Source organism: Solanum verrucosum, unplaced genomic scaffold, assembly GCF_900185275.1.
Source record: "Solanum verrucosum unplaced genomic scaffold, falcon-dt-bn FXZP01000205.1, whole genome shotgun sequence".
Classification (NCBI taxonomy): Eukaryota; Viridiplantae; Streptophyta; class Magnoliopsida; order Solanales; family Solanaceae; genus Solanum; species Solanum verrucosum.
In genome coordinates, this window is record NW_026019950.1 from 2009199 (window position 1) to 2022118 (window position 12920).

Below are 12920 nucleotides of genomic sequence, written 5' to 3' on the forward strand. Positions count from 1 at the left end.
AATTATTGAAAACTACGTAAAATGTATTATAAATGTTAACAATTAACAACATTTGATTGAATCTTGAAATTTTATCAATGCTACATATATTCAGACAAGTGGAGTAATATATATTAAGTATTTAAAAATTACGTACAACCATATTGCTTTCTGTAGGCTTCGAATTATCGTGGTCATTTTTTAGGCTGATACAAGTTTTGTACTTTTTTTTTTAATATTATAAATCGCAATAATTAATAATTTAAATATTTTAAAAAATATATTAAAAATTTAGTTGGTTTCGGGAATTTTATTTATACTATATAAAATGGGACAAAGGAAGCAACATATATCATTTACAAATGACTTAAAAAGCATTAAAAATTACAATAATTACCAATTTAAAATATTTAAAAGCTATATAATAAAATAGGTTCACTCTCAGAATTCTTTCAGGCTCACATATATTAGGACAGAAAAAATAACACATATCATTTTAAAATTACCAAAAAAGTATTATAAATAATAATAATTAACAACTTAAAATATCTGAAAGACATTTTAAAAGGGTTAATTTTGTAATTTTATCCATATCACATAAATTAGAACAAAGTGACCAGTAATGTTGGTTATTTGAAAGTTACATCAAAATATTATAAATCACAATAATTAATAACTTAAAACATTTTTTTTAAAAAAATTAAAATTTGGATGACTCTCCAAATTTTATTTGTGTGACATAAATTGAGACAACAAAAATAACATATATTGGGTCCATTTTAATTTATTTGTCTTATTTTTTTTTGGGTTTTTTATATTTAAAAAATGCGTAAAAATATTATAAATCATGATAATTGACAACATAAAATATGTTTTGAAAAAAAAATACAAAAATTTCCACTCATTCTTTAAGTAAATCTATCCTAAAAATACTATAAATCATGATAATTGACAACATTAAATATTTCAAAAATGTTGTATGTGGATAGTCTTATTGTGCCTTGAATAGCGTCAAATAAAGTACAAGTTTGTGATAAAAAAACTTATTCCTTTATCCACGCAAACAATCTCTTCAAAATCTCCGTTATTAGCCCCAAAACATACCATTTATATTATTGGGCCCGTGCCCGTGCATAGCACGGACAACATTACCTAGTATATATATATAAGAGAGATTACAATTGGGAAAATGTATGATTAGCCTAAATCATTGTTACAGATTCAAGTCTAATTTGATTATTGACCCTTGCAATGAAATCATCGGCTCTCTTGCTTAATTCATTAGGCTCTGTTTCAAATTTCAACTCTTTAAATTTCTCTAATTCTTCATTCTCTCTGTAATTGCTGCTGCAGTAGTTTCCCTTAATTCCATCCATCTCATTTTCAAGATTAACACTTTCCTTTTCCTCCTCTTCATCATCATCATCATCATTATTATCATATACGCAGAATTCCTCTTCTTGCTCAAGCTCATATTTCAAATTTACCCTAAAAGGTAAAGAAGAAGAATATTTCGATCTTGAAATCTTACAGTCTCCAGTAACAAAGATGAAGTTTTTATTATCATTTTCTTGCTCTGCTGCATAGCTCTGTTTCAGTACATTAGATCTTGATTTGAAAATCTTGGACTCTCCAACAAGGACTATGACTATAATGTTTCCAATTAAGAAAATGCACTTAGAACTGAAAAACAGAGCACCCAATTTGGGAATAGAGTCGAAGAAAAGGGATTTTATGAAAGCGCGAAGAAGGGGATACCAAAGAGGACTTGAGAGAATCAAAATGCAAGTCATAGAAGTGAAAGAATAGAGCATGATCTTGTTGAGAAGACATTGTTTCCTGTACTTGTTGATGGCTTGAATCTTCTTCATTTGAAGTGAATCCATTATTGTTCTAAAAACAGAGGAAAGTTGCAGAAAACAGAGAGGCTTTGGAAAAATGAATGTGCTTAATTAAGCTCTTAACATCATTATTATATTAAAGATAGTGAAAGGAGACAGTTAACTTTATTTAAAGTTAATGGAGAAGGAAAAGTTGTATCTTTTACTTATCTTCTTGCCTATGCTTTTGAGCTGCTTTTGTGTTTCACCCTTATGCTTTTATGATTTGGGAGGAGAACTGTAAATGTCAATGTATTTGGATGCTTAGTTCAAGGAAGAGTTAGGGAAATAAAGATTATACTGAATCCATACGTTATAGGTTCGAACCATGAAATCAATCATTAATACTTACATTAGGAAAGACTGTCATCATGAGTGGCGGCCCTTCTGATAATGCGGATGCATTGTGCATTAAGTTATCCGTTTTAGTAATAGTAGTGTCAAGATGAAGATGCTATTTTTTGAGATATTTTTAGAGACTATGAAGAAATAGATCCTAAAATATTCAGATTAGATGAAACTTACGTCAAAATTCATTATAGAATTATGGAAAAATGTTGAGAAAGACAAGATACATCTCGTAACTTTTTAAATTAAATATCCTTTAAAATGATCATTTGAAAACTCGAACTAAGTTGAATCTAATATGCACAGTTCTATTTTATACTCTTGCAAGATGTTGTTTTCACTGCTTGGCCAACGCCGTGAACTCCTACTAAAATAGTGAGCATTTTTACAGAGGAGCATATATTTGTTTAATTTGATTATCAATAATTCATTTAGTTAGTAAGGCCAAGTAGGCACATGGTAATTAAATGCACGATCAATATATATATATATATATATATATATATATATATATATATATATATATAGCTTGAAAGATGTCTATTACCTATCTAAGAAGTAGTGTTACTTATAAATACGGCAATAGATAGTGTGGATTAGTCACTCATTAGTCATAGCATGTGAGAAAAAGGTAGAGAAACAAATTAAAAATGGAGTAAAAGAGAGAAAAAATACTTATTAATAAGATTAGAGGAAGGTAGATAGATGTTTCGTGCTCACTAAAATCAATTTAAAGGACAATATAAGTGGGCGTGCAAAGTACTATATAGGTACATACTCAAAGCATATAGAGGATTATATATAGCATTCTTTAATATTAAGATAGAAAAATTAATACTTCTTTGTTTCAATTCATATGACACATTTCTTCTTAGTCCGTTTTTTAAAAATATCTCATATTTAATGGCACAATCCCTGTTTCTTTTTTTTTTTTACCCTTATTGGGTCTCAGTTCACACTTTATGGTGAAGAAAAAATTAATCAAAAGTAAGTATTGAAGTGACTTTAATAAGTACAAATTAATACACATAATAACAAAGTTTTTTTTATGTTTGATCAAACAAAATCACATAAATTAAAACGGAAGTTTAAGTAAATAAGTTTAAAGAGATATAATAAAGTTTCTTCTTCTCATCACTTTTCACTTTAAAATATAGAGAAACGTGGCAGTTTGTTTTCCAAAACATTTAACCCAACTAAATATGAGAAAATTGAAAAATATTTTCCGAAAAATGTTTTCCTTCGTACAAAACACACCCTTAGGCTAATCAAACATTTTCCCAATGTAATGTCTCTTATATATACTTAAAAGTTAAAACAAACTGCGATTTGCATAATTTGTTCCCAACTAATGATGTGAAGTTGTTTATACTATCACTTGAATTACTCTACTATGATATAAACAAAGTTGACACTTGGGTGTGTTAGGTACTGCGGAAAATATTTTTTTAATTTTCACATGTTCAGTTTGTCTAAAGTTTAGGAAGATTTTTTAATTTTTTTTTAGAAAAAATAAGTTTCTTATCAACTAGGAAAATGACTTTTCTTTCTAGTAAATTCAGGAAAAACAAGTACGATCATTCATAAAATGACATTTCATATAGATTACACACTCATATTTGCCATAGCACTGCGTAGCCTCTATTCCCACCATCACCATGTCACCTCTTAGAATGTTATTATACGATAATGTTTTTTCACTTACATATCAAATATAAAAAATTATTCGTAAGAAACTCTTGCAAAACAATAATTCCTTCGTACCACCAAATACACCCTTAGGGGTCGGTTTGGTAGTTGAATGAAGAATTGGTTGTGTCATGTGTATCAATTTTTATATATACAATATTTGATAGATAAATAGTAAATAAATTATTTAGGTATAAAATTAAGATGATGTTTAATTGATAATTTAGAATTGCATAGTATATGTATTAAGTATAAGCAAATTTATATAAAATATTATTTTATACAGAATATAAGATAAAATTACTAATCATAAATAATTAATCGCTCTATAACAACTATTTACATAAAATAATATATACTTTCATTTATAATTAATCTTTACTATTAAGAACAGTATTAATAATACAATAAGTAAGTGGAGGTAGTTAAAGTAAGTTAGTTACAAGTTGTTAGTATTGTTGAATTTGTTAGAAACAGAATTACAACACATTTACATTGAGTTTGTTAGATTGTTAAAAGCACATTTTACATGATTGTATCATCTATAAAATGAGCTCTCTCCTTCAGTTGTATGTATTGAAAAAGTGCAATACAAAATATCTTTTACTAAATCAGTTTTTCTCCCTTATACTTTCATGGATCCTACTACATAATTACAGAGTTTTTATGGTATCAGAGCAAGCGAGACTGGGATCTTCTCAGCTACGTATAGTCAACATCAGATCGTCATCTACTCTTTGCAATGACCGAATTAACAGTCGCGACTCTTGAACACAGCCATCCATTTTACCTTCAAGCTTCAGATATGCCTGGTGCAGCTCTCATTGCGACAAAACTCACAGGTCCAGAAAATTATGGCCTATGGAGTAGATCGTTACGTCTTGCACTGTTGGTGAAAAACAAGCTGGGTTTCGTCAATGGAACTTGCCAAAAAAGCTCATTCAAAGGGGATTTAGCAACTCAATGGGAAAGGTATAATGCTATAGTGTTGTCCTGGATAAGCAGCACTGTGGCTTCTGAATTGCTCACCTCCATAGTTTATGCTTCAAACGCCAAACGTGTGTGGGATGACTTCAAGAAGAGATTTGATAAGTCGAATCTCACTAGAGTGTATCACCTTTGGGCAGAGGTGTCCTCCCTAAAACAAGGTACTGATTATGTTACCTCTTATTTTTCAAAATTAAGGGATCTATGTAGTTGTGATGAAGCTAAACCATACATAGAACATCTAAGTCAACAGAGGTTATTGATGTTTCTAATAAGCTTGAATGAGTCCTACAGTCATGTGAGGAGTGATCTGTTGCTTAAAAAGCATATGCTACTCTTGAAAAAAGATAATTCCTTTGTGCCACGAATACACCCTTAGGGGTCGGTTTGGTAGTTGAATGAGGAATTGGTTGTGTGTATCAACTTTTATATATACGATGTTTGATAGATAAATAGTAAATAAATTATTTAGTTATAAAATTAAGATGATAATTAGTTGATAATTTAGAAATGCATAATACATGTATTAAGTATAAAAAATAAATTATATGGAATATTATTTATATAAAATAGAAGATGAAATTACAACTTATGAGATTTTTTTGTTTATAAGAAAATATACAACACAAAAATTCCATATCGCATGTCCAAACAAACCTTCAATTTCATCTCATGATTCCATATCATAATACCATATCATGATTCCATATCATGATACCATATCGCATGACCAAACGGGCCCTAATCATAAGTAATTAATTGCTCCATAACAACTATTTACATAAAATAATATAAACATTTATTTATAATTAATCTTTACATTACTAATATCTAACAACAACATAACTCTAACTAGCTAGAAAACCGTCTATAATTAAGTTCTTTCCTTATTGAGGAACTAATAAGTAGAATATTATAAAGTTTATTACATCATGTATTACAACATAAGTCAAGCAAGTGTCATTTGTTGACTAAGGTTGACACAACTAAATTTATTGGTATCCTACAAAACAAAAATATATTATTACTAAAAATAGTAGGCTACGTGTCAAATTAATACTTCAACAAAAAACCAAATACTACACTCGCTTCCCACGTTTCCATCTATTTCTTTTTTCCCTTTCATTGTTCTTTATAACACACTTTATAAACGGTCCATTGCACAATTTTTTTGTTATGAGCAAACAATAACATTAATACTAATAGCCATGGTGTTATTGGACTTGATTCACAAATTTCTCAACTTAGTAGCTCCTCCATTTACCTTATTTACTTTGTTGATTTTCTTGCCACCTTATCAATTTATCAAGTACTTCCTTTCAATATTGGGTAAAATTTTCAGCGAGGATGTAGCTGGTAAAGTTGTTGTCATCACCGGAGCTTCTTCAGGCATCGGCGAGGTTATATATTTACTTTACTTATTTTCTTTGTTTAATTAAGCATTTCAAATTTAGTGTTTGTAGATGATTTTTTTTTACTGTGTATATAGTTAATGTTGACACCTTTGACATATTTTTTTCGTGTGTTTTCTTCTTTCATTTTGAATCCCTGCTAAAAATTCTAGCTCCAAGCACTTTATTAGTACTTCAAAATTTATTATTATTTGTGTAGGACATGGGTTGTTTGAGTTGAATATAAGTTATGATTAAATTAGTTGTATGGTATTGTTTTTTAGTGAATGTTTGGTTTGTGTATTAAAAATAATATGGATGTCATAATTTTTAAGAATAAATTGTTTGTTTAAAAGTAAGGGTAAAATGTATGAAAGTGATACACAAAAATAGTTTGAGGGGTATTTTTGTCATTTTAATTATTTAATTCTAGTATAAATTATCTCGAGATTATTGTTTTGGGATAACTTATCTCATTACTAATTATTAATTCAAATTAACGGCAATAGCTTAATTGCCACTTAATATATATTTTTAGCGGCAGTTAGCACTCTTTGTATATGTCCCTAAAGCCTTTAGGGACATTGGTTCTAATGCCACTTAACTAATGCAGTAAAGACTTTAGCACTCTTTATTAATGTCTACATTTATTGCCTCTAAAAGTTGTTTTTGTTGTAGTGAGTGGCTGAAAAAGTAAGGATTGCCTATGTTGGACATTTTTTATTTGGATTTTTTTGATGTATAGATAGTTTGATAGCTATAAAAAAATCTTGATTTCACAGCATTTGGCCTATGAATATGCAAGAAGAGGTGCATGCTTAACCATTGCAGCCCGAAGGGAGAAGAGTCTACGTGAAGTAGCCGAACGGGCACTTGATCTAGGCGCCCCGGATGTTTTAGTCGTCCCAGCTGATGTTTCAAAAGTTGAAGATTGTAGAAGGGTTATTGATAAAACCATGAGTCACTTTGGACGACGTGAGATTCAATTTAATTTGTTTGATTCTCCTACTTATTATCATGCTTTTGAAAGATTTAAAAATGTTAATTTTGACGTATTTTTTGTTGAACGTGTGAATTGCAGTGGATCATCTTGTTAATAATGCTGGAATGACATCAGTTTCTCTGTTTGAAGAAATACAAGACATTACTAACATGAGATCCATCATGGTAATAATAGTAATCCCTCCGTCTCAGATTACTTGTCACTTTTTTTTTCCAGAGTCAAACTATATAAACTTCGATCAACGTTTTAATATATATTTTTTCACCACATTGATTAGTATAAATAAGATAATATTCCGCCGAAGGGGGTTCGGATGAACCCCTTAGTATAAGGTGGCTCCGCCCCTGCATTGATATGGGAAAAATTGTATCTTATACTAGTTTTTAAATTAATTATCTAATTAAGTTTCGAAGATTAGTCAAAATGACCCTCGAGAAGCAGAACATGACTAGTATTTTTAGACAGTGGGAGTAACATATATTCATGTCACAGGTAAATGATCAAATAGAAATTACTCAAAGTATTACGAATGGTTTGACATCCTCCATTCTAATCTATAAGGCACTCTGAAATTTCATATGATACCGATTATTTATGTTACCTCACAACTATTAAAATTTTAAATTTGATTTTAACTATTCAATGGCATGTTTCTACTTTTGTTACTATTACTTGTTTTTTTTTTTTTTTTTTTTTGGAATTTGCAGGACATCAACTTCTGGGGTTCAGTTTACATGACAAGGTTTGCGATTCCCTACCTGAGATATAGCGAAGGTAGAATCATTGTGCTTTCTTCTGCTGCATCTTGGATGCCTGCTCCAAGAATTAGCCTTTACTCTGTAGGTCTACCAACTTTGCCGTTTCCTAATGATGAACAACTTCCATTTTTTTTCATTTTGATAAGTAGACTTAATTACTTTTATGTTATGCATGGTAGGCAAGCAAAGCAGCGATGGTACTGTTTTTTGAGGCATTAAGAATTGAATTCGGACGGGATATCAAAATAACATTGGTCACACCTGGCTTTGTTGAATCAGAAATGACGCAAGGGAAATTCATAGACAAGACTGGCAAAGTAGATGTTAATCCTCAAATGAGGGATGTAAGTTTCTCTTTTCTCCCTCTCTCGCGCACAAACTATTGCAATGACATGATATGTTATTTTTTACGAACACTTCCTCTATACTAAACTATGGTTATACGTTAATACCGTGCATTGTGCAATATCACTTCAATATATGCCTTAAACCAATTTAAACGTAATTTATTGATGTCTCTAGTTAAAACCTTATTTTATATGTTCAAGACTATGATTTGTTTCTATGGGATAGTCCCGGGGTCAAAATGTGACGATGAACCATAATGTCACGAGTTTGAATTTCAGTCTCTATAATTAGTCTATTAAGTGATCAAGTCTTCCACAAATTAGATGTGATTACCAAGAAAACGCCATATTAGTATCTAATTTGGGGGTTTAATGAATAAACCAGGTTGAAGTGGGCATAACCCCAGTGATGAAAGTAGAAGACTGTGCCAAGGCCATTGTGAATGGCGCTTGTCGAGGGGAGAGATACATTACTGTGCCATCTTGGTTCCGAGTCACCTACTTGTGGAAGGTTTTCTGTCCAGATGTTGTTGAGTGGTTTTTGAGGTTGTTGTACCTTTCCAGTTGGGGAGCATCGCCCGAGGATGCTCCAAGCAAGAAAATATTGGATTACACTGGTGTTCAAAAAGTCTTGTACCCTGAAAATATCCGGGAGCTTGAACCTAAGACTGAGTGATGTTGGGCCCGGCTGGTTGATGTCAAGACCCGGGGCTGTTCGATCAAGTAAAGGAAAAGGAAACTGAATGAAATTCGTAATTGTCTATCTATATTAAATATAATAAGTTGGTCGTTTTGTTTCTATGTATCTCTGTTACTAAATAATTTGACAAACATAATAAATTTTATTAAGTAAGTTGTTTCTTCGTATTTATATTAAAAAAGTTTGTAAATTATTGATTGTGAACTCAGTTATTATTTCATATTAACTTGAAATCATCTTAGGAATGCACTGTACACTTTTAAATTCTGGACCCGCCTCGCCTCTTACTCTGTCCCTTTAATCCCCTGCATACCTGTCTTGTTGGTCTGCAAAATTATACTGAATTGTACTCAAGTATATATGTGTACACAACTTTAGATGCAGTAGGCCAGTTGGTGCTCATTAATTAGTTAGTTACTACTCTCTGCGTTTCATTTTACGTGGCCGCTGTAATAAATAACTAAGCAATTAGTAATAGCCATGATGTTATTGGACCTACTTCACAAATTTCTCAACTTAGTAGCTCCTCCATTTACCTTGTTTACTTTGTTGTTTTTGTTGCCACCTTATCAATTCATCAAGTACATCTTGTCAATATTGAGCACAGTTTACAGTGAGGATGTTGCTGGCAAGGTTGTTGTCATTACTGGGGCATCCTCAGGCATCGGCGAGGTTATATATTCACTTTACTTATTTAGGCCTCTCCCTATCGTATTTGATTGAATGCAGAATTTAAGAAAAAAAAAACGTAAATTTTATGGTCATTTGTTTAGTTATAGTTTAAGGTTAAATTGTCGCTGAATAAGGACAAATTATGAAACTGAGTAGGACATTTTTTTATCTGGATTTGGCCTATGAATACGCGAGAAGAGGTGCATGCTTAGCCATTGCAGCCAGAAGAGAGAAGAGTCTACTTGAAGTAGCCGAAAGGGCACTTGATCTAGGCGCCCCGGATGTTTTAGTCGTCCCAGCTGATGTTTCAAACGTTGACGACTGCAGAAGGATTGTTGATAGAACCATGAGTCACTTTGGACGACGTGAGATTTGATTTATAATTTGTTTGATTCCCCTACTTATTATTATGCTTTTGAAAGCTTTAATTATGTTAATTTTGACCAATTTTTTGTTCCGTGTGTGAATTGCAGTGGATCATCTGGTTAATAATGCTGGAGTGACTGCAGTTGCTTTGTTCGAAGAAATAGAAGACATCACTAACTTTAGATCCATCATGGTAATAATAATATATTCATGTCACGGGTAGATGGTAGGGATTATGTCTGCGTACACAACATCCTCCTCAGACTTAACTTGTGAGATTATACTGGCTATGTTGTTGTGGCTGTTGATGTCATGTTCTGTGTCCCAACACCTAATGTCATGTTGAAATATGCAGGACATCAACTTCTGGGGTTCAATTTACATGACAAAGTTTGCGATTCCCTACCTGAGACGTAGCGAAGGTAGAATCATTGTGCTTTCTTCTGCAGCATCTTGGATTCCTGCTCCAAGAATGAGCCTTTATGCTGTAAGTCCACCAACTTTGATGTTTCCTAATTTTAACCCCCTAATGAACAGCTTTCATTTATTTATTTTTTTCCGTTTTGATACCCTTACATTTGTGTTATTGTAGGCAAGCAAAGCAGCGATGACACTGTTTTTTGAGGCGTTAAGGATTGAATTTGGACGGGACATCAAAATAACATTGGTCACACCTGGCTATGTTGAATCAGAAATGACACAAGGGAAATTCATAGACAAGACTGGCAAAGTAGATGTTGATCCTCAAATGAGGGATGTAAGTTTTCTTAACCAAATTAAACGAACTTTATTGAAACGCGATATTAGTATGTAATTTGGGGGATTTGATGAATAACTCAGGTTCAAGTGAGCATAATCCCTGTGGTGAAAGTAGAAGAATGTGCCAAGGCCATTGTGAATGGCGCTTGTCGCGGAGAGAGATATGTTACTGTACCAGCTTGGTTCAAGGTCACCTACTTGTGGAAGGTTTTCTTCCCAGAGGTTGTGGAGTGGATTTTGAGGTTGTTGTGGCTTAGCAGTTCAGGATCGTCGCCAGAGGACGCTTTAAGCAAGAAAATATTGGATTACACTGGTCTACAAAAAGTGTTGTACCCTGAAAATATTCGGGAGCTCGAATCTAAGATCAAGTGATGCTGGGGCCTGATATATACTATGTTGGTTGTTCATACTCGAGCTAGAATCCTTATGTCAGCTTGATTGTTCAAAAGACTGTCTCTTTACCCCTTGCATCTTCATCTTTTCGAAAGCCCAGACCATTTGATCTGGATCTGCATTAGTCCTATTTCAGGTGCAAAGTCTCTTCAATAAAGACCTTTTTTTTTTTTAGTTTCTCCCCCATTTCTCATATTGTTGATTGAAAGAGAATAAGCTCTATCTAGTGAGTAAGAGAGGGTTTGTTACAATATTTATATTAAGAAATCTATAAGATATTTATAAAATCATCGATTGTGAACTCAATTATTATTTTACGTTGAACTTGAAATAATGGTAGGAATCCACAGTACATCTCGGTCCTTTTAATCCACGGTTCCTTATTATAGGACAGATTGGTGTTGTGACCATATCCATTCATTTTTGCAAAAGAGAAAAGAGATGCAATGTTTTGTCCACTTGTAGTAGATGATTAGAGAATGGTAAGACTGACAAACACAGCAATTTTTCAGTCTTTATCAAAACAAACCCCAGACTAGATTAATTTTTTATATATATACTATGATGCACCCTTTGCATGATCAAAGCTAAAGTGTGGTTGGTTCATTTTCTCCGGATTGGATATGTGAAGAGGAGATGTATAGATGCACAAGTGGTAAGACAAGTGGAGAGAGGTGATAAGACAAAATATGACACAACTTCAAGTTATCGAGGACATGATCCTAAATAAGATCAGAGGTTGTGGGTTGCACACCCAAATTTAAGTCGTAGAAGAAAACTCAATTGGTAAAATATTTGAACTATAATACTGTTGGTTAAATATTTGAACTATAATACCGTTGGCAAGAGCTCGATTCACCACCCGGTAATCCTTCTCTCACTACATCTTAGCAACAATTAATTAACGGTAATAGCTTAATTGCCTCTAAATATGTATTTCAATTGGTAAAATATTTGAACTATAATACCGTTGGTAAGAGCTCGATTCACCACCCGGTAATCCTTCTCTCACTACATCTTAGCGACAATTAATTAACGGTAATAGCTTAATTGCCTCTAAATATGTATTTTTAGCGGCAATTAGCACTCTTTGTATATGTTCCTAAAGCCTTTAGCAATATGGATCTAATGACACTTAACTAATGCTGGTAAAAACTTTAACACTTTTTATTAATATGTCTATTTATTGCCATTAAAAAATGTTTTTGTTGTAGTGTATTATCCTTCTTCTGCCCTTAATTTTGTTTTAGTATTTAAAAAAAAAATACTTGAAGAAAATTAATTAAAAACAGAAAAGGGAAGAAATTTCAGGAAACACGAATAAATGATAATAATAATAATAATGATAGCAATAATAATGAGGATAATAATGATAATAATAATAATGAGGATAATAATAATTATTATAATTATAATAATGGCATTAATGGGATGAGTCTAAATTTATGCAAATTTTCCTGCCATCAAACAAGGAAAAGAAAGCAAAAACTTGAATTAAATGCAGTAGAAGAAAAGGACAGAAAAAGGTCGAAATTGGGGAAATTTTAGGAAAAAATAAAAAAAATGATAGTAATAACTAGGAAGACATAAAGATTTATGTAATTTCTTCCGGTTTTCTAGAAATAAATAAAGATTAAAAATAAAAAAA

The 12920-nt window shown here is 31.8% G+C and overlaps 2 protein-coding genes across 2 annotated transcripts; both read left to right on the top strand.

The window, feature by feature from the left end:
* The first annotated feature begins 6062 nt into the window (after positions 1-6062).
* On the top strand, positions 6063-9341 carry LOC125813693 (11-beta-hydroxysteroid dehydrogenase A-like). The gene is made up of 6 exons (XM_049493145.1): positions 6063-6283; positions 7057-7249; positions 7356-7441; positions 7985-8116; positions 8215-8379; positions 8768-9341. The coding sequence occupies exons 1-6, from the start codon at positions 6092-6094 to the stop codon at positions 9056-9058; spliced, it is 1059 nt and encodes a 352-aa protein (XP_049349102.1). The 5' UTR covers positions 6063-6091; the 3' UTR covers positions 9059-9341.
* A 221-nt stretch (positions 9342-9562) lies between these two features.
* LOC125813699 (11-beta-hydroxysteroid dehydrogenase A-like) lies at positions 9563-11251 on the top strand. The gene is made up of 6 exons (XM_049493152.1): positions 9563-9756; positions 9929-10119; positions 10228-10313; positions 10476-10607; positions 10713-10877; positions 10961-11251. The coding sequence occupies exons 1-6, from the start codon at positions 9563-9565 to the stop codon at positions 11249-11251; spliced, it is 1059 nt and encodes a 352-aa protein (XP_049349109.1).
* Positions 11252-12920: the final 1669 nt, after the last annotated feature.